Source organism: Pocillopora damicornis, chromosome 13 (assembly GCF_964200805.1).
Source record: "Pocillopora damicornis chromosome 13, jaPocDami1.2, whole genome shotgun sequence".
Lineage (NCBI taxonomy): Eukaryota > Metazoa > Cnidaria > Anthozoa > Scleractinia > Pocilloporidae > Pocillopora > Pocillopora damicornis.
This window is the reverse complement of record NC_142682.1, coordinates 19592039-19618705: the sequence shown is the minus strand read 5'-3', so window position 1 is coordinate 19618705 and position 26667 is coordinate 19592039. Positions and strand designations below refer to the sequence as shown.

At 36.7% G+C, this 26667-nt stretch overlaps 2 protein-coding genes across 2 annotated transcripts; both read left to right on the top strand.

Moving 5' to 3' along the window:
* Positions 1-2305: 2305 nt before the first annotated feature.
* LOC149035851 (uncharacterized) lies at positions 2306-6571 on the top strand. The gene is made up of 4 exons (XM_089191345.1): positions 2306-2444; positions 4782-5467; positions 5687-6136; positions 6396-6571. The coding sequence occupies exons 2-4, from the start codon at positions 4798-4800 to the stop codon at positions 6569-6571; spliced, it is 1296 nt and encodes a 431-aa protein (XP_089047471.1). The 5' UTR covers positions 2306-2444; positions 4782-4797.
* Positions 6572-7671: 1100 nt separating this feature from the next.
* On the top strand, positions 7672-18835 carry LOC149035850 (uncharacterized). The gene is made up of 6 exons (XM_089191344.1): positions 7672-7750; positions 11786-12064; positions 16805-16932; positions 17082-17103; positions 17445-17741; positions 18385-18835. The coding sequence occupies exons 1-6, from the start codon at positions 7672-7674 to the stop codon at positions 18702-18704; spliced, it is 1125 nt and encodes a 374-aa protein (XP_089047470.1). The 3' UTR covers positions 18705-18835.
* The last annotated feature ends 7832 nt before the right edge of the window (positions 18836-26667 follow it).

Sequence of the window (26667 nt, the reverse complement as noted above, 5' to 3'; positions counted from 1 at the left end):
TGTCTAAAATGAATGGATATCAACTGACAGAGAGAGAGAGAGAGAGAGAGAGAGAGAGAGAGATCAGAAGAGTAGTTCGTGTCGTTTTTCGAGGTACTTCGTGATTTGGTATGAAAACCGTAAGCCTAAGATCGTCACACAACGCTTACCTCGAAGGAGCATGAAGAACAAACAGACCAGAGGTCGTAAATTCTACAATGGAAACGAACAAGGCAAGCAACCTACGTCGAATGCCGCTAAACGTTCTGTTAATCAACTTATTCGGCGATGGCGTAAACTTGGCGCTAAGGTGATATATTTCCGTATCACCAAAGTTATGTCTGACTCGACTTTCGAAAGCTTGGCACAAGGGAAAAGGTAAGATAAAATGTCAAAAAAATGCATGAATTCGCTAATCATAGATGATGATGAGCTCGAGATTTTTACCGCTTGAGGGCGAAGCCCAGTGGCCAACATCAACTATCACGCTAAAGAAATTGAGGACGAATAATCCTATTGTTTTCATATTAATCAGGAGCTCATTACCAATGGGCCCCTGAATCAATCTATTTGTCGTTTAAACTCAACAAAAAGACGGGCTCATGTTTTGTTGTTGTTGTTGTTTTTTTCACAATCGCTTGAAGTCAAGAAAGAGATTACAATAAGTTTATAATCCTAAATTGTTAGGCTTCTCACTTTATTGATTGTCTATCACTGAAGCTACTTAGCGAGTAGCGTCGCCAGTCAGATTGCAGCATCTGTGAAAAGAACATCAGTTGATTTATAATTCATTGTATAATAGCGCTCTTTGCGGGCGCTGATTCGCTAGCTTGGAGGAGATTACCACAGCATATTTATTACTATTAGTACAAATACCAAAGTACTAAGCGACTAGAGAGCTACAAAATGGATTCCCATTTCGCTACGGCTCACTTAAGAGAAAAGCATTTAAAAAAACGAGTCAGCCGTGACAAAAAAAATTATATGGATAGCGGCAAAGTCCAGTAGGATGGTTTTACACTGTTATTGCATTAAAAGAAAAGTTTCGTAGGTTGTTGAACTCTAGAAAAGGAAAAGTATCTAAAACATGTGATGTTTTGCGGCATTGTAGTCTCAGTTGGAAAAAAATGGAAGAACCAATACCTGGGCAGGTATACAATGAATCCTAAAGAAATCTAAGCTTCCAGTCGCCTAAAGGACTTTTAGGAAGTAAACACAAAATGATTTTGAACGAAGTGGAGGGTATTTGAAAGAGTGGTTGTTATTAAGAATCGGACTGTATTCAGGGCTCCGATACATACATACATACATGCATGCATGCATGCATACATGCATACATACATACCTACATACATACATGCATGCATGCATACATACATGCATGTTTCATTTTAGTCATTTTGAACTGTATTTCGCTCTACATTCCTACAGCATTTGCTACAATTACCCACAATTATATATATATATATTTTTTTTTTCATTCTGCTTGCTTTGTCCGAGAAGTGCACCATTCAATAATTTACATATCCTGATTTAACAATTTCAAGAGAGTATCAATGTTCAACAAGAAATGCTTTCTTCATCATCTAATGCAGATGTATATACATTTTTTTCATTCTGCAGATGTATACATATTTTTTTCATTCTACAGATGTATATATATTTCTTCCATTCTGCTTTAACTCTGGGAAGCTGTTGTCTACAAAATCTAGTTGCAATGGCTGCATTTAGCTGAAGTCGTGTCATGATCTGAAAAAAGTATCCGAAGACTCGAAAATTAGCTTATTACATACATACATACACATACATACATACATACTTTATTAACGTGGCTGACACTTAGCTATATAAAGCTAATTTACAGGTCAGTCACGCTTATTTAAAATTATTACTTATTGGCGTGAATTTTGCTGTATAGGCCTTGCTCAATTTGATTTTTCGCTTTAGATCTCTATCACGTGACAGCCTATTCCAGCTTTGAACGAGCCAACGATCACGCGATAGAAATCTTACGCTCGCTATTATTTTTAATTTGTGGTGAGCATAGCACAGAAAAGCAAAATTTTGAAACAACTTTGTTTCATGTAGAAAATTCTAGACCGTTCGGCAGCGTGAATAATCCGCGTGGTCAATGTTCTTGAGTAGAAATTGAGAAGAGCTTGGCGTGACCTTCACAGTTTCATCTTGGTAACCAGTGGAAAGTGTTACAAACCGTAGTCAACACACCTATATCACGTGACCCTTACTTATGCCGTGATGCACTCCAATTTACTCTCTGTATGGCGGGGCGGAAGTGTTGGATTTAAATTTTTCACTAATTATGGACATCAATCCCTTGAAAGTTGAAAAATATCACCCATAACTACAAGGGTGTTTGATTTCAGTGTATTTTAGAACTTAGTAAGATTTGAAGGATACTGCAGACCCACAGTAAAGCCAGGAACCAGCACATTCACGCCGCTAAGGTCAGTTTACTCATTCAAGCTACCAAATTGGTTGCTACCTTACTTCTTAGAGATCTCAGTTTTAACGATGAAAGGAATGGAGTATATAAGAGATTGTGATAAGCTTGATAACAATTTAACCAAAATTCTGCTTTGACTTGCTTTAGTTAAATGTCAGGAGTAATTTCACCTGTAGGTGTAAATCCTGTTTAACTCGCGATCGATAACCATTTTAGTCGACAAAGTTAACCAACATTTAAACTTTTGGTGGAGTTATTTAGAGAAAGAGAAGACCACCGAAAGCTGGCAAAAAGACTATAAGTGTTAGGAACATTTTGAGCCTAGAAGCCCATTTAGAGCACCCACGGAATATTTATACAAAAACTTTATACTATAAATTTGCATATGGATATTTGTTATTTAGATGCATTGAGTTTCAGAATTTGATTTTTTCACTGTCTCAATCATTATGGAGTGTAATTAGAGAATTCGAAAGCGCTTCTTCCTCACAAAGTTATTTGCTCAGTTCCATGTTAAAACTGACAACCTTTGTTCGTTACGAAATCATTATAATTTAAGCAAAGTGCGGTGCTCGTACTTATGCTAATTGTATAGTTGTGCGTGCTCTGCGAGTGTGAAGGTGATAATTACATGGTGGAACAACAAGATCGAAGGAGTTTTCGGTCGCGTTACGTAGATCAATCATACCTCGGTGATGCCAGCAAAAATGAGCTGCCTCCTTACAGTCTGGCGGTTCAAAAGCATTACAATCATGATTCAAACTATCATCGATTATCTGGTGTTTCAGTGGCTGCCCCAGATAATTGTTTTGGGATAGCAACTCGATTAGAACAGTCCCTAATGTTAGCCAGACTCGACTGAATACGAGCACTTTTGTGTCTTGTTTTTCTATTATGAAATAAGTACCTGTCCGTTAATTGCTTCCTTAATCTGTCTGCCTTGTTATAGAAGTCAGATGAGTGCACCACTCTATCATTTATATATTCTGAATTAACAATTTCAAGAGAGTATCAATGTCAATGCTTTCTTTTGAAGATTAATGTTTGCTTTCAATAATATACATTTATATTTAACCTTACAGCTAATTCATTTTTGAAAAAAAAATATTTACATTTAACTCCAATCTTCATCATCTAATGCAGCAAAAATATATGTTCAAATTTAAACTTATTCAGTTTGATTTATAACAAAGTTCGAATATAACGTGCGCTGCCATTGGTTGAAAGAGCGTCTTCTATCAGAGTACAAATCAAGGAGCGGAACTATAAGTTGTCACGCCATCTGCCATTTCCCGGACTTCTCTTTAGCTTATTTTCGTTAATTGAAAGTCAAATTTTTGAACAGTCGGGCCGGCAAGTAGCAACAGAAGAACCAAACAAAGGTCTAAAAACATGCTAAGTGCCATAATTGCCGAAATTATAACGTGAGCAAAGACCAATATCACCAAAGAGAAAACTAAATGGACTTTCCGAGTTTTGAAGGTTCTTACGCTTAGATTGTCTTTTCACTACCTGCACACAGCAAACACTCGTATAGTATATGTAGTTTCGTTTCCAAAAACAAAACAGAAGAAAAACAGGAATGATGAAAATTTAAAAAAAAAAAAACCAAATTGGCCTAACTGTTTAGAATTTATACAAATCACGGTGTAAGAGAAACTGTGATCCTAGCTCATCATGGCAATCTTTGGTCATCGCACTGATGGAAAGGATAGCTCTGCCATACTTTCTGATTTGTTGAGAGAAAGGCCACAACAGACGGGTTTTAGGGACGCTTCCACCCCGAGCAGTCTTCATATTCCTGTGAATTGGGCTGTCGATCATTCATGAAACAGACCTCTTGAGCAGTTTGTTTTCCAAGTATTACGTTAAAAAACTTGCGTGTTTTCACGAGCCACAACTTGGCCGAATTTCACTGAACATTGCAGATTCTGTATTTAGACTTACAAACTACGAGCCAAAAAGTTCAATTCGAGTTGCCGAATTATTTGCGCTTGTAAACCACTGCAGATTGTGAATGATTTGACATTTTTGACAGCTTTGTTCTTATTCAACCAATTAGGAGTATTTGCACTTCTGAATAACCTATTTTAGCGAGTTTCATGAGAGTATGAAACATGCTATATTTATAGTATATATATGAAAGTGTCTCTTTTTGACGAGAAAAAAAAGGTACATATAATTCATGTATATTTCCAAACTGCGACGTTTTTGAAAACGGGTGTATATATATATTAAAGCACTATAAACTCTCGCAGCTGATTTAATGGTTATCAATTTGTTTAAGGTTTTTTTCCACATTTGTCAACTTGCTTGTCATATTCATTTCCGATTTTAGGACTAGTATTTATGACATGGCAGAAGAAGCCCTACGATCAACAAATCTTAAAGCAAATTTTCATCGCCTGACACGATTACTGATGCGTGGAGGTGTGAATCTTTTGCGGGAGACATTTGACACCATTCACTCACCAGCTGATCTCCCTTTGAGACTCGCTGATCCTGCCATACAGGTACAGCTGAGAGGTGCAAGACTTACCCAGCCAGAGAGGGCTTTTCTGTACCCATCCCCAGGGATGTACGGAAAGTCCAACGATTTTGACATCACATTAATCTTCAAGTTACTCAGGACAATATGCAACCTGACCCCTCCCCCTGGACCGAGAGGATGGGATGATTTACCGAACGGCTCCGACCACACTTTGGTGGCAGATTTAGTGCGAATAAAATACTATCGAAATGAGATTTATGGTCACTGTCACAGCATGGAAATATCTGACACTGAGTTTCTTCGTCTCTGGAAGGAAATTAGTGAAGCTCTGTTACGAATTGCGGCAAATATTAGTCCTGCAAAGAGAGATGAATGGAAGAAGTGCATTGACGATCTTCTTGGTAAACCTTTGACGCCAGATGAAGAAATATGCATTGAAGAGCTAGAGACCTGGTATATGCAGGATCTGGAAACTAAAAATGAAGTGGTACAGCTGACAAAGAAAGTGGAACATCTAACAACTCTGGTTTTGGGTCAGTAAAAGAGTAAATTTAAGTCCCCATCAGACAAAAATAAGGAAACCTTTTCCTCAGTTCCCTTAAATGTTAATCTAATGTTGCCATTTTTCACGGGGATCCTTATTTAATTACTTTTATCTCGCACGTTTGCTTTAAAAATAGATTTACAAACACCAATAGTGCTCTTTTTTTTAGTTCAAATGTAGGTTCATATTTTGCTGTTTTTTTTATCAGATATGCAGACAAGCCTACTTGAACGTAATCAAGCCGCTGGATCCGAACCATTTTTACCAGAGCCGGGACAAGCAGAGGGAGCTGATAACCCTGAACCAAATAATCCACGAGACATAAATGCTTGGACCGTAATTTTATCATTTAAAGAATCAGTTGATTTATTCTTCCAATACTTAAGGGTTAAACTTAATCTTCTAGTGTGTAAAGATGAGGTAGGGAGCTGGCATATAACAGTTGCATGCAGTTCATTGAAAGTCCATGAAGGATTGTGGGAAGATTATCGCAGCGGTCATCTTAATTCAGTCGCCCAAGAAATGCTAATAACACCACAGGTTTTGGAGAAACTTGGTCGTACTGAGCTGAAGCTGAGGATCTTTATTTGCGAGGATCAGTATGAGAAAGGGAAAAAGCTGTTAGAGGCGAGCTCAGGAATTTTTCAAATTGTGATAGGTAAGGGAAACTTTAGAAAGAATAATTGAGCATTCTAATAACTACGATTACTTTGCTCATGTTGCTTTTTAGATCAAACCTTTCGAAAGCTTATATTTCTCGGAGGATAGTTTATTAAATTGTTTAGATACTCTCCGTATTATGTTATAATTCATGTATAGTCTTGGAGATATCGATATCAATTTGCAGTAAGCAGATTAAACTTTATGATGTGTTAATCACTGTTCATAGTATAATCCTATGTTGAACTTTTACCCAGGGTTTTCTTTTTTTGCTCTTTACTTTTCCTATGTGAAACAAACAGAGCTCTCGGCGAGGATATCAACATCAGAGCGCGAAAACGTTGAATTGGAGGAAAAAGTGAAAGCTATTGAGGGAATTTTTGACAGTGAGAGAGGTAAAGGAAACTTTAGGAAGAACAATGGTGCATTTTAATGACTGCGATTATTTTGCTCATGTTACTTTTTAGATCAAGCCTTTCTAAAGCTTATATTCTCAGAGAATAAGTTTTAAATTTATAAATATTGGCCAAAGCGGACGGGTTCTATGGCCATATAACCGTTAAGATCCCGCGGGAATTTTAAAATGCATTTATCTAGTCAGCAAATTGCCATAAGCGGCATCCTTTTATCTTTGCATATGGCTCTCTCATAACATCAGGCAGGAGAAAGTCTCGCTATTTATCATCTTGCAATGGAAACAATTACAAAGGCTGCAAACCCCAAGAAACGCATTTTTGTTTTCCGAGCTTCCAATTAAACTTCCGCGTTTCCCGTCATTTTTCAAACGAAGAAACGTGATGCCCTTGTATTATCTTTAATGGACATAGCTCTGCAAGGAGAGCCAGGTTGTGGTTTTCTGAGGAGAACTCCGACCCCACAGAAATTGTTGTCGACGCTCTGGATCGAAAACGCTCCTCTCCGGGGAATGAGAAACAAACGGCTGTCTGGTTTGCCTCGTGCGCGAGCTAATTTTGTGTCGCACAATATTTCAACTGCGGCCAAGAAAGCTGTAGCATACACCAAAAGATGACTAGCTATAATTGGATCGGGTGACAGTTTTTCACAATACACGCAGACAACTCTCTCGTAAGCGGACAACCTTAGGAATTGGAAAAAGTGTCCGTTGGTCGAAATGTCCGCCTACGAGAATTATTCCCACAAGCGGACACCAAAGAAAAAGAAGGTGGATGTCTGCTAATGGGAGAGTGTTAAGTCGGACTATTGTTTATGTTAAACGAACGAACAGCTTGCTTTCCTAACAAAAAATGGAGATTTAACAAAACTGATCCCCACTGTGCTGTTTGCTCTGTCCTATCTTTTGATGATTTGGTGAAAATTTCGACCGTTTTGAAGGGTGACCGCTTAATGTGATGCCGCCTAATACAGGCTCCACTGTAATTGTGTTTTTAATTTCAAATTCCTTATTTCCCCAAAGAAAAAAAACAGAAAACAAATATATAGAATGTTCTATATTAAATGTCGACTCCACTAACAAAGGTTTTTTTCTTAGTTTCAAAAGTGGAAAGGGAAGCCATGGATTTGTTAATGGAACGGGAAAACATTGAATCAGGGAGATCGAAAGGAGCTAAAGAGGAGTCCAGACGTCCCAAAGGTAATGTCTGTTGAAGGTCTTTCGAGTAGTTGGAACATTTCAGTGTATACCGCGAAATTCCTTATTTAGTTTTCCATACCTAATAAATCGGCCTTATATCGCCACTAGCCTGCGTAACCGGCAATTAGATAAACATTTTGAGTGAAAGGAAAGAGATAGGAATGATAAATTGAAAACGCGCCTAAAGACTTTGTACACCAGCGAATGGAGAACATCCTAATAGACATATTCTCGTGTGTTTGATGATGAGCACATAGTGAAGATTATTGTTTCTGGCTCGGAATTCGCACTATGTACTCTGCCTAGTACACAGTGCCTTTTCCTTGTCGATCTGCATGATAACTGTTCCAAAATTAAAGAAGGAAAAGGAAACTTTAGGAAGAACAATCGTGCATTTTAATGACTGCGAATATTTTTCTCATGTTGCTTTTTAAATCAAACCTTTCGAAAGCTTATACTTCCAGAAGGATAATTTATTACACTGATTAGATACTCTCCGTATCATGTTATAATTAATGTTAAGTCTCGGAGATATCGATGTTAATTTACAGAAATCAGATTAAACTTTATGATGTGTTAATCCCTGTTCATAGTATAATCCTATGTTGAACTTTTACCCAGAAGTGCTCTTTTTTTTGCTCTTTACTTTTACTATTTTTACTCTTTACTTTTCCTATGTAAAACAAACAGTTCTCATGGCGGTGAAGAGAATGTTTCAAAGGAATAGAGGTAAAGGAAACTTTAGGAAGAATAATTGTGCATTTTAATGACTGCGATTATTTTGCTCATGTTGCTTTTTAGATTAAACCTTTCGAAAGCTTATATTTCTCAGAGAATAAGTTATTTAAATTTATAAATATTGGTCAAAGCAGACGGGTTCTATGGCCATATAGCCGTTAAGATCCCGCGGGAATTTTAAAATGCATTTATCCAGTCGGCAAATTACCATAAGCGGCATCCTTTTATCTTTGCATATGGCTTTCTTATAACATCAGGGAGGACAAAGTCTCGCTATTTATCATCTTGCAATGGAAACGATTACAAAGGCTGCAAACCTTAAGAAACGCATTTTTATTGTCCGAGCTTCCGATAAAACTTCCACGTTTCCCGCCATTTTTCAACGAAGACACTTGATGCCCTCGCATCATACATACATACATACATACATACATACATGCATACACTTTATTTCAACGCGTCGAATTATCAGAGTAGCTCTGTTAAGCTGATATCTTCGAGAAAGAAAAATATTTAAATCAATTAGATTATTAAAATACATTTATTAAAACTACCACAAAAAGCTCATTTTCTTTTTCTTTATGGCTGTCTTAAAATCTTTAAATGATGTCATTGTTCTAATACTGTCTGAGAGAGAATTCCACATTTTTGCTGCTTGATATCGGATGCACTCAAGTCCGTAATTTGTTGTTCTCGGTATAGGTAAGGGCAGAACATTCTTTCCTCATAATGAATAACTGGGGTTACAAAGAACGAATAGTTCTTTCAGATATCCAGAATACGTAGAAACAAATTAACTCTTGGAAACTACCGTAAGAATTTTGTGAAGTCTTCCAGTGAATAGGGATGCTATCTTTGCTGTTTTTAATAGTTCATCATAACTAGTGTTAGAAGTAAATACTCTAACACTCGTTGTCTTTTTGTCTCGTTCTTTATTCTCTCTTACTACACAAGTTATTACAACGGGGACTAGCACTGATCTATCGAGGAAAGTGTTGGTCACCGCTTAGAAAGGTGACACTTACTGAGCTGTCAATCTCTAACCTTCGTCATCTTTTTACACTTAAATATTGCCATTGCCTGGTGCTTGTGCGGATTTACAATCATTCCACTTCGCTCATACCAACTGTCAACAATTTCAAGCTCGTGTTCCAGTCGTGTGTTTAGTGTTTCTAGGTCCTTTTCAGACGAGTACAACTGTTGATCATCGGCGTAGGCATTCAGGTTTGCCTGCTTAATATGGTAAAATAAATCATTGATGTGAACATTGAAAAATATGGGACCAAGAACACTTCCCTGGGGGACTCCTCTTCTTACCAGTTCCCATTCAGAAAACGTGTCTCCAATTTTTACGCGTTGTATTCTTGCGGAAAGGTAGCTCCTTTCAAGGGTTCAATGCTTGTTTCGCTTAGACCATAGGCCTTGAGTTTGGCCAACCAGAGAGCGTGACGGATGCTATCGAAAGCCTTTGATAAGTCTATGGAAACAATTGCTACAGTTTCTTTACTATCACCGGACTTCTTCTCTAGTCTTCTGTCAGTCTTAATAAAGATGTTCCGCAGCTGTAATTTGGTCTGTATGCAGAGATGAAACCTGATAAGACATCTTGATAAAAAGGCTCGAGTTGTTTTGTTAGGATTCGTTCAAAAATGTTATTGAGGGCCGGAAGAACAGTTACAGGTGTGTGGTTCTTTTTACAGAATTCATCATCCTTTTTAAATGAAGGGGTCACTTGTCCCATTTTGCAGCGTGAAGGATAATGACCTAGACTGATTGAACAGTTCATTTTTTTTTGCAAGAGGCTCCGATATTACAAATGCAGACTCTTTCAGTAATCGTGGAGGATTTAAGTCATGGCCACAGGATTTACGCGTATTCATTTCCAACAAAAACTTCTCCACTTGCTTTAAGTTAGCATGTTCAAAATCGAAATTTAGTGTTATTTTCTAAGAATGGTTAGTTAGTATTGACTGAATGCTTGGATGAGTATTGAAATCAGTTCCAAAGTCCTACTCATTTATCTCTGCTGCTGCATCAGCGACATGAATAAAATAGCTGTTGAAAATATTTGCTATCCCATTTTTGTCTTTGATAAATACCTTGTTTTCTTCCAATGAGATGTCGTTTGCTTGCCTTGATCTCTGACTGAAGAAAGGGACGATAAGTGTTCCAAAATTTGTTCATATTTTCTGTTTCGGATTTATTAAGAGAATATGCCTTGATCGCTTTCCGTGTTAAAGAAGTGCCCTTATTCCTTTGTTTTTGGTGGAGAGCATAATTTGCATCTGTGCGATCATGTGTGCACTTTTTCCACAGCTTATTTCTGTGTCGGATGGATTTGCGCCATTGTTCTGTCATGAAAGACACTTGACACTTATAGCTCTACAAAAGTGAGAGCCAGTTTATGGTTTTCTGAGGAGAATTGCGACCCCACAGAAATTGTTGTCGACGCTTTGGATCGAAAACGCTCTTCCCCAGGAATGAGAAACAAAAGGCTATCTCGTTGTCTGCCTCGTAAGCGTGCTAATTTTGTGTCACACAATATTACAACTGCGGCCAAGAAAGTTGTTGCATACACAGATAGGTATTTAGTGTTAACAACTAGGTTGAAAACGTAAATTAGCCACCATAAAAGGTAAAAAAGCTGACGTTTCGAGAGTTAGCCCTTCGTCAGAGCAATAATCAATTGCTCTAACGAAGGGCTAACGCACGAAACGTCAGCTTTTTTACCCTTTACGGTGGCTAAGTTACGTTTTCAACTTAATTGTTAACACTAAATTACCTGTTATACTCCCCCACCGACGTAGCACCACAGTTTCTTTAGAAACTTACCCCCTTTACGCATACACAAATAGATGACTAGCTATAATTGAATCGGGTGACAATTTTTCACAATTCACGCAGCCAACTCTCTCGTAAGCAGACAACCTTAGGAATTGGAAAAAGTGTCCTTTGGTAGAAATGTTCGCCTACGAGAATTATTCCCACAAGCGGACACCAAAGAAAAATAATGTATACCGCGAAATTCCTTATTTAATTTTCCATACCCAATAAATCGGCTTAATATCGCCACTAGCCTGCGTAATCGGCAATTAGATAAACATTTTGAGTGAAAGGATCGAGATAGGAACTATGTCATGGAAATGTTTTAGTTAATGTAGTAGTATGTTGTTTTGTTCCTGTAGCTTTGTTTGCGTAAGGGTGTTATGACTGAATTTGATTAAAATCTAAAAACTTTTTGTACAGACAGCGAGTAACAATATACTAATATGCACTCATTAGACAGTAGATAATCAGTACTGACTAAATTATTCAACTTAATAGCATTCCAGAATGTAGACACTCTGGTTACTTCCAGTCAAGATCAAGAAATTAGAAGGGCTCCTTCTGTGCCTGAGCCTGGTGTCTCAGAAGTTGCAACTATAACACCCAGTAATGTGCAACATGAAACAAGTGCTGACTCAGTTTCTGGTACTGAAGTTAGACGTCCTAAAAGTGGCAGTGGTCGAAAGCCTTCTTTAATTCGTTCGCTTAGTAGGGATTCTCAGGAAAGTGGTAATTATTCAATGTATTGTGGTGATGTCAGAGGAGAAAATGATAATTTCAGAGCGTTTGACACAATGGCTTTCATAATCAAAAATGTTTTTGCTACATGTGCATGATGTAGTTTGATATAATAAGAAAGGAATTTTGATAAAAATAATGCCTTACCCTTGCGAAATGGCTTTTGGAATTCCTAGGAATTCCTAGGATTTCCCTAGGAATTCCTAGGAATTCCTAGGAATAAAGGTGTGAATTTTCATGGTAAATTCGGACTGGGAATTCCTAGGAATTCCTAGGAATTCCCAACCATAACAACTCTGGTTCTAAAAACCTAGAAATTCCTAGAAATTCCCAGAAATTCCCAGAAATTCCAAGTTTATAGCCAACAGGACTTGGAATTCCTAGGAATTCCTAGGAATTCCTAGGAATTCCAACTCAGAGAACCAATGACTTTCCCTGAAAAGCTGTAAATCTAAAAAATTTCTAGGAATTTCTGGGAATTTCTGGGAATTTCTGGGAATTTTTGGGAATTTTTGGGAATGTTTAAGAATTACTGGGAATTTTAAGCAAAAATTTGAGGCTAATGATATAAAATAAATACTTTAAATTAAAAAAAAACCCAGCTAAAATTCAAGTATTCAATGAAATTTATTTAGAAGCTTAATTAAGGCTTACATGTAAAATATTTTTGATTAAATAACATCAATGTGTGGTAATATTAGGATGGGATTTGATTTATTTTTCTTTTCTTGAAAACTTCATACGGATTAATCCTCAATTACAGCTATTCATATAAAATAGTTCTAATCAATCATTAAATTTGGTTTGACACATAAAATACAATATCTTAAGTTATATTTGAAAACCAAGCACTCTTGGGAGTAAAGGGGCTAATTACAGACCAATACAATTGATTTTTTGATTTAAATCTTGTTGTAACTGTAACAATATATTAGAATAAAGTTATCCTAAACTGCAAACTTAGCTGCTGTTTGTACTGTTTGTATTTTTTTTCCTGGGCTCACAATGAGTTGGCCTTGAATGAGGTTGTCAACAAGAACCTTGACCATTTTGTATCTGGATTCCTTGACATCTGAATTTGAAAAAAAATAATATATTAAAATATGTATATTTAAAGCTCAGACCAGGCTTTTAAGATGGCTATGAGGAAAAGGGCATTCATTGGATTCTCAAATTGAGAAATCTCTGTTATATTGAGTGACTTTTATATTGGAGTTAGTACATCTCTCTCATGGATTTTACTAAAAAAGGGCTGAATACATTATTTTGTTTTTACCAAGGTGGGCTTCTTTATGTACTAAGGTTTGTTTAATAACAGTTCCTATTATGAATCTTGAATGTTCCCAAACGTGACTAGAGGAATCTTGAAACCTTACTGATAGGTTTATTTCATTGTAAAGCATAAGCTTAAGAAACTGCGGCATGCAAGTGACCGATTCGATTCTCAGAATTATTCTAGTTTCAGTTGCGCCGAGCGTTACGTAAGCTTAATTCAACCCGCTACATCTATTCTTTTATAAGATTTTGATCACGTAACGAATATCGCAATTTTTACTCACCACAAACTTTCAAAATCGTAGCTTTACAGATGGCCACTCGACCCTTGTTTGTACCAGTCAATATGTCAACTGTTGTCCCTTCTTTTAACTCCACGGCGCCAACGACTTTCTTTTCTTTTACAACACTCACGCTATTCTCGTTTTCCCATTGAACCACAATAAAAGCTATCTTTAGAAATGTTATATTAAGCAAAACAGTTGAGAAAAGCGATCAACCGATGAAAAGTACATTCAAAGATGAGCGCCAAATGGAGTCTTCTTTGTTTCCGATCACGGGCATGATCACGTGGATCTTTTAGGACTTGTCATTGGCTAGCAAAGTGAATCCGCTGGCTTGCCGATTGCAGTGTTAAGAGAAGCGCCTAACTTTATTCTGACTTCTTCGACCGGTTCTCTGCTTCTAGAAGATGGATAGCTTGGTGATACAAATAAAGATGTGAGCTCACTCTATGTAGAAATAATCGAAAAGAATCGATCGTATTACAAATGCACGATTTGTGGCCGAAAGTTGTCGAGGGAACAAAGACTCGAAACTCACTTGAGTTGTGTTAATGGCCAAGGTGAGAAATAACACAAGCCAATCACAGTTTTGAATGCGACTACAAATCGTCTTTTACCCTCATACTTATAAAAGAAGGATACCACATTCGGAAGTATAAGAGATACATAGATGATCCCAGTGTACCAGTACCTAAATCTACAAAGCTTGACCGTAGCAAGCGTTCAGCAACACGTTCCAACACCGCCATCTCGATTCCTCAGTCAGTCGTTTCCAATGAACTTAAAGCAGTATTGACAACAGAGTAGAGTGCGTCTTACAAAGGAGAAACATTTGTACAAGAGACAGGAGTAGCTATATGCAATTACAGAGGTGCGTTGGAACTCTGGTCCACAAATAGTTATGCACTGCCCGAAGTATAAAACAATCTTGTTGATAGCTGACAGACAGAGAAGAACAACAAGTAAACTTAAGAGATGTTATTATTGAAGTGTGACTATCACTTTTCATTTTTATATAAAGAAGGACTTGTAATTTGCACCAAAAATAAAAAGATGTAATATTTTTTTGGGAGATCCAGTGATTGGGACATTTAAGAAATTAAGTTATGAAAGGAAACTTGGTTGGTACTTCTCACTACTAACAAGTCTTGTTGACAAATATTTTCAGATCAGAGTTTCAAATAAAGTAAATTGAACATTGACTACCTTTGTCTTGTCTGCATGCCAAATGTTTGCAAAGTGTGTGGATGATCCACAAGTATTGGAACATATACAAAACATTTTTGTAAGAGTTCCAATACTTGTGGATCATCCACACACTTTGCAAACATTTGGCATGCAGACAGGACAGAGGTAGTCAATGTTCCCCTTTTCTTACAAAAATGTTTTGTAAGAATAAAAACAGCAAAACAAATTACAGCAATTAGTCATGAAAATAGAGCAAAAAACTGAAAAAAAAAGCAGCAACAACAATCATGAAAAAAGAAAGATTAATTAGGTGTTGAATTTGTTTGTCTAAGGCATGAAATTTCTACTAAAAGTATTGTCAACAAAAAGTCTCTGACAGCGTTTGAGGCAACTGAGCTTGACTGTTCCAAGGTTTTCTAACAAAGGCAACCAGTAATGTAGGTTAGGGAAGTAAGATAACAATGTAATTATTGTGGAAGTTGGCAATTTCCATTTAACATAACTGACAGCTGGTTCATGAGAAAATCCATATTAATGTCAAGATTTACTAAAAGTTAGTTTGAGTAATAAATTTCATGATCTTTAAGTTATAAACATGTACATGTATGTATATCTCTTGGTAAGTTTTGTATAGCATACCTTTTATTGAGCCAAAGTTTTAAGCCTCTGAAATTACTCTTTTTCTTAAAACCTTCACATTCAAGGTATTGAGAATTTCTTAGAATTTATGTGGACCTCAGGGTATTAAAATTGCCTCAATAAAGCTGAGAATTCCTAGTAATTCCTAGGGATTCCAAGTCCTCACAAAACTGGAGTCTTCCTTTCCCAGAAATTCCCAGTAATTCCAAGCTTTTTAAATCAGAGTTAATTTGCATAGTTGGGAATTTTTGAGAATTCCTAGGAATTCCTAGGAATTCCTAGGAATTTTTAGGAATTCCTAGGAATTCCCAGAAATTCCCAGAAAACTGGGAATTCGGTTTGCAAGGGTCATTTGCATAATTGGGAATTTTTGAGAATTCCTAGGAATTCCTAGGAATTCCTAGGAATTCCCAGAAAACTGGGAATTCAGTTCGCAAGGGTAGTGAACCTTGCAATCATAATTGATCATTATGAAACGTAAATGCAATGTCACATAGAAAGATTTATTTATCCCTGCCTGTGAACATGATTTGTAATTTTGTGCTGCACAAGTGAGCCCTTTTCCACTAGGATTGTAAGGTAATTTCCCCAAATGGATGGCAATACATTTCTTTGTTTTTTAGTGTTCCTGAGAAGTTGCAGTCATATAAAGACAGTATCCCCAACATGGTTATTTCTTTGTTCTCAATTTCCCTACATTCCTGCTGTATAACATATTAAAAGTGTTAGAATGGGCCATTTTACAGTTGTGTACTTAGTTGCCAAGCTTTTGATTTGGAGTGAGGCTGAAGGTGACCTTGTTGTGATGGAGACCAGTATCTAATTAGCATAATAACAAGGCAATTTACATTTGAAAAGCATCAAGGTTTGTATCACCCCTAGCCTCACTCTTAAAAAGCTTGGCAACCAAGCGCGCAACTGTAAAATGGACTATGAAGTATGTATCACTTGCATTGATTACTTGTAGGAATGAAATTATGACAGGTTAAGATGAACAATAATGAAAACTATTTTTTCTGAAGCACGTCAGTGGGCTGGAATCTTCTTAAATTATCAAATCTGATTGGCTCATTGCTCTCTTAGAGCCATTCCTGCTTTTCCTAGAGTACCATTCATAGCAAAGGGGAAAAAAGCAAACCAGCAGAAAACTGAATGAGTTAATTATTGGTCAAGGCATACGTTCATATGGAGAAAAACCTTGGTCTTGAGTACAGCTAAAGACCCCCCAGCAAATTTTTCTCCATAAGAACCTTCCACTGGGTAAATAACTTATATTTATTCCCTAAATTTTCATCTTGAATTAACTATAGAATTAAAAAAATTCTGATTTAAGCATAATGTACTACAAATCTTCATTTCTTATTAGACGATGCATATAGAGGTGGCAGCAGAAGTGGAAAGTCATCATTATCAAGCCTCTCTTTAAGTAAAGCATTAAAACAACTAAATCCAGAAGAGACGGATATATTAGACTGGATGATTAACAAAGATGAGGTGCAGTTACAAATTGCAGTTTCTTTATCACATACTAATTGTGGAATCATGTTATTCATTATCTTGGTTCACTTGACCAATTACAGCTATTGAAAGATTAATAATCAAATGAAAGTATGCTAAATTTACTTTTTTAATATCTCTTTTAGCCTGTGGATGATTTAGAACAAGGTAAGATGCTGTTTGACAAGGCAATTTGAATATCTAGAACTCTCTAATTATTTATGACATACTTTGTGGGATCTTAGGAGGCTGTGATTTAATGCAACATCAATCACTTGTGAATTTAGCTTTTTTTAATTTGAACAACTTAAGTTACTTTGCCTTCCACTCCCTTCACAAAGGATCCTGGATCAAAAGTTTCTTGAACCCTTATTCCAAGATTGAATCTCTGACTGTTGGATTTTTATTGATTTTTTAAAATATTTATTAATATTTATTTCTCATTAAAGTATGAATTCCATCTTTGTGATTAGATAAGTTATGCACAGTTTGAATTTATTCTGGTTTAGGAGCTAATTGGCCAATAACAATCATACAGCAACCAGAATCTCAGAAGGTAAAAACAGGCACAAACATAGAGTTTGAATTTAAATGCAAAGCAAACAACAGACTGACCTATAAGTGGTTCAAAGATGGAACACAGCTTCGTTCACCAGAAAGGAATAATGAAGCCATATTGCAACTAAAATCTGTTAAAATGTGTGACTTTGGTTGTTACAAATGTCGTGTGAGTTGCCAGGATAATCCCATTGCTGTTGTGGAGTCAGATGCAGTATACCTTGATGTGACTCCAGGTAAAGGAACAAGTAAGTACATGAGTTACCTATTTCAGCAGCTCTGCTTAGTTTCATAGGTGTCAGCAAGTTTTGTTTCTATGGTAAAGGGAGGGGAAGGACTAGTTAGGTATATTAGTAATAATTGAGGTTTTTAATAAGTGCACTGTAAAAACCCTAAATTAAGAGATGGCACAAGTAAGTATTTGGGTTTAGCAATCTCAAGAGTTTTAAAGTTGAGAGTGTATTAGCGTAATATATGTTTTGTCTTTTTGGGATCATTAGAAAGTGCTCAGTTGATGAACTACAATCAGTTATGTACATAGAGTGTAAACCACAATAGAATCATTAATGAAACAAAAATGCTATAAATATCATGGTAATTGCACAGCTTCCATGTATTGGTGTGAAAGTTCTCTTGTTTATGCTTACAACTTGAGTTTCAAATATACATTTTACTATACTGTTGTTGGGCCAGCTTTTGTTTTTGTTGTTGTTTTCTTTTCTTGAGCATGTAGCATGTTCAGTTTAATTCAGTCTGACAAGAGAAAAAGTAATATCAACTTTACTCACATCTATGTAAAACTGATGAGTATAATTTAAGCCATTTTAATTGTAAGAATAACAGCAATAATTTTGGTATATTTTTTCTAATGAATATACTTATCTTTGTTAGAATACAAATCTCTGACAGATGTACAGCGACAAGACTTTCAAACCTATGAGAGAGTTGGGTGCCTATTGAGTCAAAAGAAGTATGGCCTAGGTGGATGGAGGGAGGTGGCACATAAGTATGAAATGTATCAATTTTGTATTGATGCCTTAAGGAATGACCCCGAAGCAGGGAGTAAAACTTTAGGTTTTCTTGAGTCAGCAGTGCCAGAACTGACAGTGTACGACTTTTGTAAGACACTTAAAGAGCACCACATTAGGCGCCTTGATATAGTACAAGAATTAGAGAACCACTTCTCAGCTTCAGCAACAACCTTTGTGTAATTCAATGTAATGATTAATTTGTATAGATATTTTAGGTGAAAACAAAGCAGTTTGTGGCTTTGTTTATAGAATGTGAGACTCAGTAGGCAGGACTTACGGTCAAGACAAAGGAAACTGACCAGCGCTCTTATACCAGGCTTAAGGAAATACTTATTTGTTGATTAATCAAATTTATCCGATAACTGTGTGATAAAATGTCAGACCATCCAATGCTTTGGGGAGTACAGTCTTAAGAACCGCTGTCCATAAAAATCAAACATATCGCGGTAAGGGTGGAAACTTCGATTTCCTTGCCATTTTAATATGAAATAGACAAAGGTTAACACTATATACTTTTTAGGCAAGATATCGTGAATATTAATCTTTATTAATATGAATCTAGACATCGATAACTGAGAGGCCTGGACTGGGTACAGGCAGGGTGCAAATAAATATTTTCCCTTTTCTGTAAGATTGAGCAATTTTTCAGCGTATAGGTCATAAGACTTGGTTAGAGCCAATCGCTATTCACCACGCTAACGCGTTTTAGTTGCGAAATTACCGTAGTATTACCGCTTAGGTATATATGCATGTGTTGTTAGTAATCTAGCAAGCAAGCAAGCAACAAGTTTATTTCTAGCTTTAAGAAAGTTTTAGTTTCCCTTCCAACCACACCACGGACAGTTTTGATTGTATCTTAACCTCATTCGTGTTTGTAATTTATTCTTGATTACTGGACTGTTGGTTTAGTGTATTCGTCCAATATCTTTGTTATGTAATAGTCTAGTGTATTATTTACGTAGGATATATACATTAAATAAACTGTCTGGTCCCAAAACAGGCCCCTGTCTGTTGTGGTGTTTAGTTTTTATTTTAAAGGAAAATGCAATTACTAATATAAATTCCGTAAAATTTGGCATTTTAGGCGCTAAATTACAACGAAACTATGAGTGACTCGCACGCCTAAACGAATGCTCCTGTCACTTCCAAAATACTCAAATCGTCTGAAGCAATCCTTATTATCAGAATGATTTTCAAAAATATTGCGCTGTTTTTTCTTTCAAATTAATTAAATTAAGAAGTCATGTATTTCCCTTTTGCAAAAGAACCTCTCAATTAAAGTTAATTTTCACTATGTGCGAAACCCTCAAACGGATTAAGCTTCTGGATGTTAAGTTATGGAAAGATGGTCTACAAATTCTTTTGGAAAATGATTGTGAGTGATTTCCAAAGTCTGTTAAAAATGTAAATATTTGACCTTCGCAGGTCAACGGTCGCAGCTACATATTTTACCGTGAAACATGTAATTTCACTCCGCACGACTTATCTTAACTAGTTTTGAGTAACAACAGTTAGATGGGCAAACATTTCAAAATTTTCTAACTTTTTTCTTGACAAGAAGGTAGCTTCAACGTCCATTTTAAGCGTGATTCCTCACCATTTGTTGTGTTTGTTGTGTTGTGTTAGCTTGGAAATGTTTTTATATGTTTTCTGTTTGGGTCGTGAAAGAAGAACGAATGAAATAAGCGCGTGACCCAACCCTTTCACAAATGTCGAACATTCTTACACCTGTAAAATATTACTGCTTTTATGGCCAGCTCGGTTTAACATGAAGATCTGCAGCTGCAGTAATCAACTAAATCCCCTAAAAGATCTATGTGCAGCTTTTTTCGTTTGATGGTAATTGATGATACGTCAAGTTTAAGACTTGCATATGTCGCTGAGCATCTGGAACAGAAACCTTTGACAGTTTTGAAGCAGCGGCAAATTCACAAATGTTGTGGTTAGCATACATCAGAGGGTGCTGAATGGAGATTTCATCCGTGACTTTTCTTGTCAGATCTTGTACAATTTCTTCCGGGATTATCTCCATCTGTTCATCGAGGTTATCTTGACTATCGTCAGATTCAGCTCGGACAATTTCCTTTGGCAGCAAAGCGTGAGAAAAAATTGCAACTTGCTGGGATGTAAAATAGCCAGAGGCATCAAATATGTAAGTGCCATCAGGGTTTGTGGCCTTTCTCCTTGCCTTAGAAACATTACAAGGGTCGGCTTTGCGCCTTATGCGATCGCCGGTTTGAAAAACCTCCATAAGGTATTTTTTCTATTTCTCAGTCAGTCGGGTTTTTTGAGCAGTGGAAGGTTTCAGTACCCACCCCTTTGACAACATGGAACGAGAATCCACTAATGTTGTCGGTGTTGCAGTGACTTCTATTGGATTGTCTGACGTGGCAATACCCTGCTCTAGTTTAGTCGCATAGGCAACCGTTGCTTTATGGAAAAGCGTTTCGTTTTTTAGAGCATAGCTGTGCTTGCCAACTTCAAGGCGACGTTGAAGGGACGAGAACCTTTGAAAAGATTTTATGCATCCATCTTCAGGACACGTGAGAGTTCACTGCGATATTCCACATCGTCATCGTCTTGTTCTCCTGTATCTTCAGCCACGCCTACTGTCACTTGGTCTTCTGCCAGCTGCGTTTGGGCTGAGTTTCTCGTTGCTATGACTAGAGTAAATTCAGCTTTTGGAACTTTAGCCTCCTTCAGTATGTTAAGCACCGGGACGGAGTAGTTTTCTTGAAAATTAAACTTACTCCAAGGCAGGAATTTACCAGGCCCAACTGCGTACGACCTCCAGACTCTCGTTCCCTCATTGCCATACTCGATATTATTGATGAAGCTGACGCCGTCCCATTTTAGAGACACCAATTTAGGAATAGTCTGTGTGTCGCATAGCATCACCCTCACTCTAGAAAGAAAGTGAGAGAAAATTTGATCTTCCATCTGTATTAAGGCGGGATCCAGATACAAAATAATACAGCAAGGCGCAATATGTTATTCATACCAAAGCAAACATTCCTTTGGAAGGATGTGACTAGGAAAAGTATGAGAGGCAGTTTGCGGCAAATCAGGAGACTTTAAGAATGATAGATAAAGATACCAATAGAGGTAAGCAAGAGAAGACGATTCTTCCTGCTGATTTCATGATTTTCACGGAAGTAGAGTGGTCGCGGACTTTAGTTTCAAACCCTGGCCTTGGTTGCAAGAACGTTTGAGTTCATTCTATAGTCAGTGTCTTTCCAGTTTAAATAGTATATATATATATATATATATATATATATATATATATATATATATATTTTCCAGATCAATGGACAAATATTCATCAAATTAATTGCCAATCTACCTTCTCTCGTCACAGAAAACAGTAGATTTGATACATGTGCACTTCATAAAAGTTCTGATTAACTCACAGGGTGCCCAAGCTCTTGATGAGAAGATAGCGTTGTAGAGCTTTGTATGGGAGTTCAGGCTCCGCTCTGTAACTCCGTAAATATAAAATCAAATTAACTCTAACCTTCATATAGTGTTGTTTGTGTTACCTTTTGTGATTTCAGGCTATTTTCGTAGAGTTTCAGCTGAGCTCCCATCCCACTACTGCTGCCAAAAACGGAAAGAGAAAGTCCGAAGGACTCAGTCATTCTGAATTTTTGTGGCACGGTTCGTCTGGCTAGCACTCTTCTCTTTTAACAGGAGTGGGGGTTGGGGCGATTGGCAGACAAGTTTAACAATTTTTTTTGTAACATGAAAGCAAATTCATATATCACAGTCACCAAAACTTAGACATTTATCATATTGAAAAAACTCTGTTATTTATTTATTTACCTATTCATTCTTTTTTTTCACCCATATTTCGACGGAAGGATGTCAAAAATCAATAAATCGACATCTTTCTCAGAAACTGAAGGCAAAACTACCCAACCTAACTTTCCAATTGTTTCAAATGAATTTGAGTACTTGAAAGCAGTGCAGTGTGCTTTCTGAATGTCTCCACCAACAGAGACCTTTCACTGGCTTGATTCAACTTTACTCCTAGTAAAAAAAAATGTCTGGAAATATCCAAACGGCTGGCCGTGGCAACAGAGCATAATTATTCATTATTGGCATGGAATAATTAAATCGTTTTCCGTCTTTTATTGGAACGGGAAATTCTAGGATGGGCGTTACCTTCGGTGATCTGTTGCTGGGAAATCAACTAATAAGAATAACTCAGTTTACGCAGATCGAAGTTTCAGAAAAAACATATTTCTCTAACCGTACTCATCCCGATGGGTTTGCTCTCCAGCCTGTTCAAACATGGAAATTTGACTGACAAACTATGATGTGGCATTATCCTGTTCCTGTTTAGAGCAACAGTATTCAAAGCTAAGGATTCTTGAAATCTCAACAATAAGGCTTCAAATTGACATAAAGAGCAGGTAAACTGGAAAAGTCCTCTTCAAACTTGGGACAGATTGCGAAAAAATGAAACTTGCAATCTTGTTATTTGGACGATTCCCAAGCGAAGTCACAGTATCAGTGAAAATAAACTTTTTTCTTTCCCATAGATATATGATTGGAACGTACCGAGACGAGCGCTGAAAAACCTGGGGTATTCGCCGCCCACCAAGGAAGCAAAATAATACGAATGGAAATTATTAAAACTGAGAAAAAAGAAGAAGAAACCATTGTATTTTTCAAATGTAAAAACGGTCCGAAATTTTAACTTTTCATTTGTAAAATTTAAGCTACAATCATAAGTTCCAATTGAAAACAATTGCTTTCGTAAACTTAGTGTGGTTCAGCCTTCGGACGCCATGTTGAATATATTATTTTTGCCTCAATAGCATGTCACGTGAACGTGAATCTGAGCAGCGTTTGGTTACTGTTTTGTTTTGGTCTGGATTATCAAATTTGATAAATATTCCGAACTGATGATATGCAATTCAAGATTACTTTTGACACTCACTTGTAAATTGCTCTAAGGTTTTGTAATCGCGTTTGACTCCGTAATTTTACATTAACTTTAACTAGATAACTACATAAACCCTTCGAATCTTGAATCTCTATCATCTTTACCTAACCTATTCTTAATGCACACCCTGCATGGGTGATAGCTAAGTCTAGTTTTTTCAGTGTATTGAAGATAAATTGCGACAGTAACAAAATTCAGCTGCCCAACCCAATATCAGTCGTGTCACAGCCGTATCAACCTGCATGTTCTTAATAAACTGCTTAGATACAGATGATCAGTTCAAGTGACCCTACACCCCTCGAAGTTACCAGACCGTGTGGGTTTGTTTCATCTCAACATACCTCCACTACACCCACTTTGTAAAAAATCCATTTACGACAAGAGTCTAGAGTCCAAACTCCATAGAAAATATGTTTCAAACTTGTTAAATGAAACACAACATTTGGCTAAAATAAAAACTCTGAAACTTCTTAGCATTCCTAACAAAGGAATAACAGATGTACGCGAACGAAAGCTCGAAAATAACAAACTAAAACTCCGCCAAAACAAAACTAAAAGAACGCGAAAAATGTCCACGTTGGTTTTCCAAAGTCAAGGTTAGAGTTCTTTGACGTGATTGGCTTATTTGTGAAATAACGAGTCCACTTGTAACATGCAATGGAAGCTAAACTGAGGGGAAAATATGAGCTGCAAGAAGGTGATAATAAGTCTATTTGGACTAAATTTACCGTAACTTACATTAAAACTTAATTCTGGACACTAGAAGAAGTAACTGTCTGGATGTCGCTCAGAGGGGAAGTATGGAGTTACAATATCTCTCCAGAGATTAACACCTGTCAATATGATGGTCAATAAAAAAAACAATAAGAAAGAAATTCTTATATATTGTTTTTAGTGACAGTTCAGCTTCAGGGTTGAGTTGCTCTTACTATAGTCTTCAGTGAATTCGTTTTTGGGAGGTTGGGGGGGGGGGATTTTCTAAGTCATGGCTCACAACTGTCTCTGGCCTTTTTGTTCTCCAAGTTTGTTGTACATGGTATGTAGGCATGTGTCTCAACACGGCTATAGTCTTGCATCAATCATCTCCGGTTTTATCTTATTTTGTTGCTGTGGTTTGGTGAGAATTTTTCTAATTGCCTTTTTGGGCTTGAAGTGCGAACTAGAGGATAAACTTCGGTAGAACTTATTTATCACATGGCCCCCAAATCCCTCACCAGTAGTACTGTCAGTCCATTGTTTATCTATTTAGCTTTCGGTCCAACCAGTTCATTTACTTAAAAAAATTGCGTGGGCTTTGTCTCATGAGTTTAAACTGGTGCCGTTTTCTTCATGTTCATGTATTATTCGAAACGAATGGCGTCAGCTTCATTCTTTCTTGTTTATTTCAGTATAATACTTCTGCCATATAAAGTATTAGTTTAATCTGACCTCATTTAGTCTTGTTCCTGGGGAAAAAGGTTTTTGGAAATATTTTGTGTTTTATCCTCACTATTAAATATCAGTCCTACCAGTTCTTTGCTGTTTGGCATGTAATAAGAGTCTTTTCAGACCATCAAATTGTTACTTAATTGTTGTAATTTAATAAGTTGGAGAACAAGATTGCAAAGAGTGTATAACATTTTGTTGTGCAGTTGAAATGATAATTGAATATGATTTTTATCGGGAAACAAATAATTTATTTAACTATTCATATTACAAACTAGTACTTGTTTTAATTCACAATTTCCCCACATCATTGATCATATCTGATGATATTTCCGAGATAATTAATGATTGAAAAGACTTTTCCTTATTCCGATAAAGTACTTAATTATTCTTCCATTTTCTAACACGCTCTTTGATGTAACGACCGTATCTCTAGTACTAACTTTGTATTACTTTTCTTTAGTTTTAGTTGTCTTTTGTTTTGGTAATCGGCCCCGCCGGTTGTGATTCATGTCAAAAAAAACTTTTGAAACCAAATATAAACTTCTGTCACGCTCAACTTAAATTTTTCGCTAAATTTGGAAGTACATTGCACTAGCAGTATAATTGAAGCTCTAAAAAACGCTCACAGGAATGTGAGTACTTCAAACGATCAATAATAACTTGAGATAGCAATGACACGATAAAAGTATACTATCCAATTCGTTTGTGCTCTTCGACAGGCCTCTTGCATCCTTCAGAAATAACATTATCTCCATCGATCGCTCAAACAATCACAAGACAAGACTCGAAAATAACTTCCTTCCACACATCACACAACAATTTTAAGACTTTGCCACTCCCATCTAAGTTACAGCGGAAAAAATGACAAGAGAGGCTGTCTCAAATACTCGATCCATCGTTGTTTTTCCGACGTATTTTCCTCCTTCTTTTGTAGAGCGGGAGACCAACGCAGGCGCATACAAGCGGTTTCTCGCATTTGACTAAAATTAAAAGAACATGGGCAACAAATTGCCCTCTCCCCGAGAAATGGCGATGAAACTGCAGATTTCCAAGGTCTAAGTTTTGATGAAGGAAGCGTTATCAATTTTTTCTATCCGCATGAAAGGACACTATAGACACCGTAAGTTATCTGGGCAGAGAATATGAATTTCGTCTTATTGTCGTTTTAAGCGATAGCATACTAGCATGAAATTATCAGTTTACAACCACAAGAACTACACTCATAAATATTTTAATGATTGGGTTAGCGTTCAATCACTTAGAAAATAACAAGACAAAGGTTGAAATAACTCGAGTTTTCGAAATTGTTCTTCAGTGTTCTGTGTTCCTGAACTCCTGAACAAACTAGCGATTGGTTCAGAGTTCAATCTGTGACACAACACACGAGTCGAAATAACATAAGTTTCCAAAATCTAAACAATTGGTTTAAAGTTCGCTAACATCTAATAACAAGAAAAAAGTTGAAAAAATACGAATTTCTTTTGTTCTTCAGTGTTCTGTGCTCCCGAATAAACAAACAACTGGTTTAGAGTTAATTCTCTGACACAAAACACGAGTTGAAATAACACAAGTTTCCAAGTTCTTCAGTGTTCCTGAACAAACTATCGTTTACAGTTTAAATTCTAACAGAATAACAAGATAAGAGTCTTAATATAAACAGGTGTTCTTTATTTTTTTTCAGTGTTCCTGAGTTCAATTGCCGGCGCAATATTAAAGTGGCTACTGGTTTAGAGTTCAACAGCAGACACAATAAGTGTCGACGAA

Excerpts from the sequence above, each read along its gene's own strand:
- LOC149035851 (XM_089191345.1), top strand. The coding sequence starts at position 4,798 with ATGGCAGAAGAAGCCCTACGATCAACAAATCTTAAAGCAAATTTTCAT. Across the intron at positions 5,468-5,686 it reads TCTAACAACTCTGGTTTTGG|ATATGCAGACAAGCCTACTT; the intron begins GTCAGTAAAAGA and ends TTTTTTTATCAG. Across the intron at positions 6,137-6,395 it reads AATTTTTCAAATTGTGATAG|GGTTTTCTTTTTTTGCTCTT; the intron begins GTAAGGGAAACT and ends ACTTTTACCCAG.
- LOC149035850 (XM_089191344.1), top strand. The coding sequence starts at position 7,672 with ATGGATTTGTTAATGGAACGGGAAAACATTGAATCAGGGAGATCGAAA. Across the intron at positions 7,751-11,785 it reads GGAGTCCAGACGTCCCAAAG|TACTGACTAAATTATTCAAC; the intron begins GTAATGTCTGTT and ends GTAGATAATCAG. Across the intron at positions 12,065-16,804 it reads TAATTATTCAATGTATTGTG|ACGATGCATATAGAGGTGGC; the intron begins GTGATGTCAGAG and ends ATTTCTTATTAG.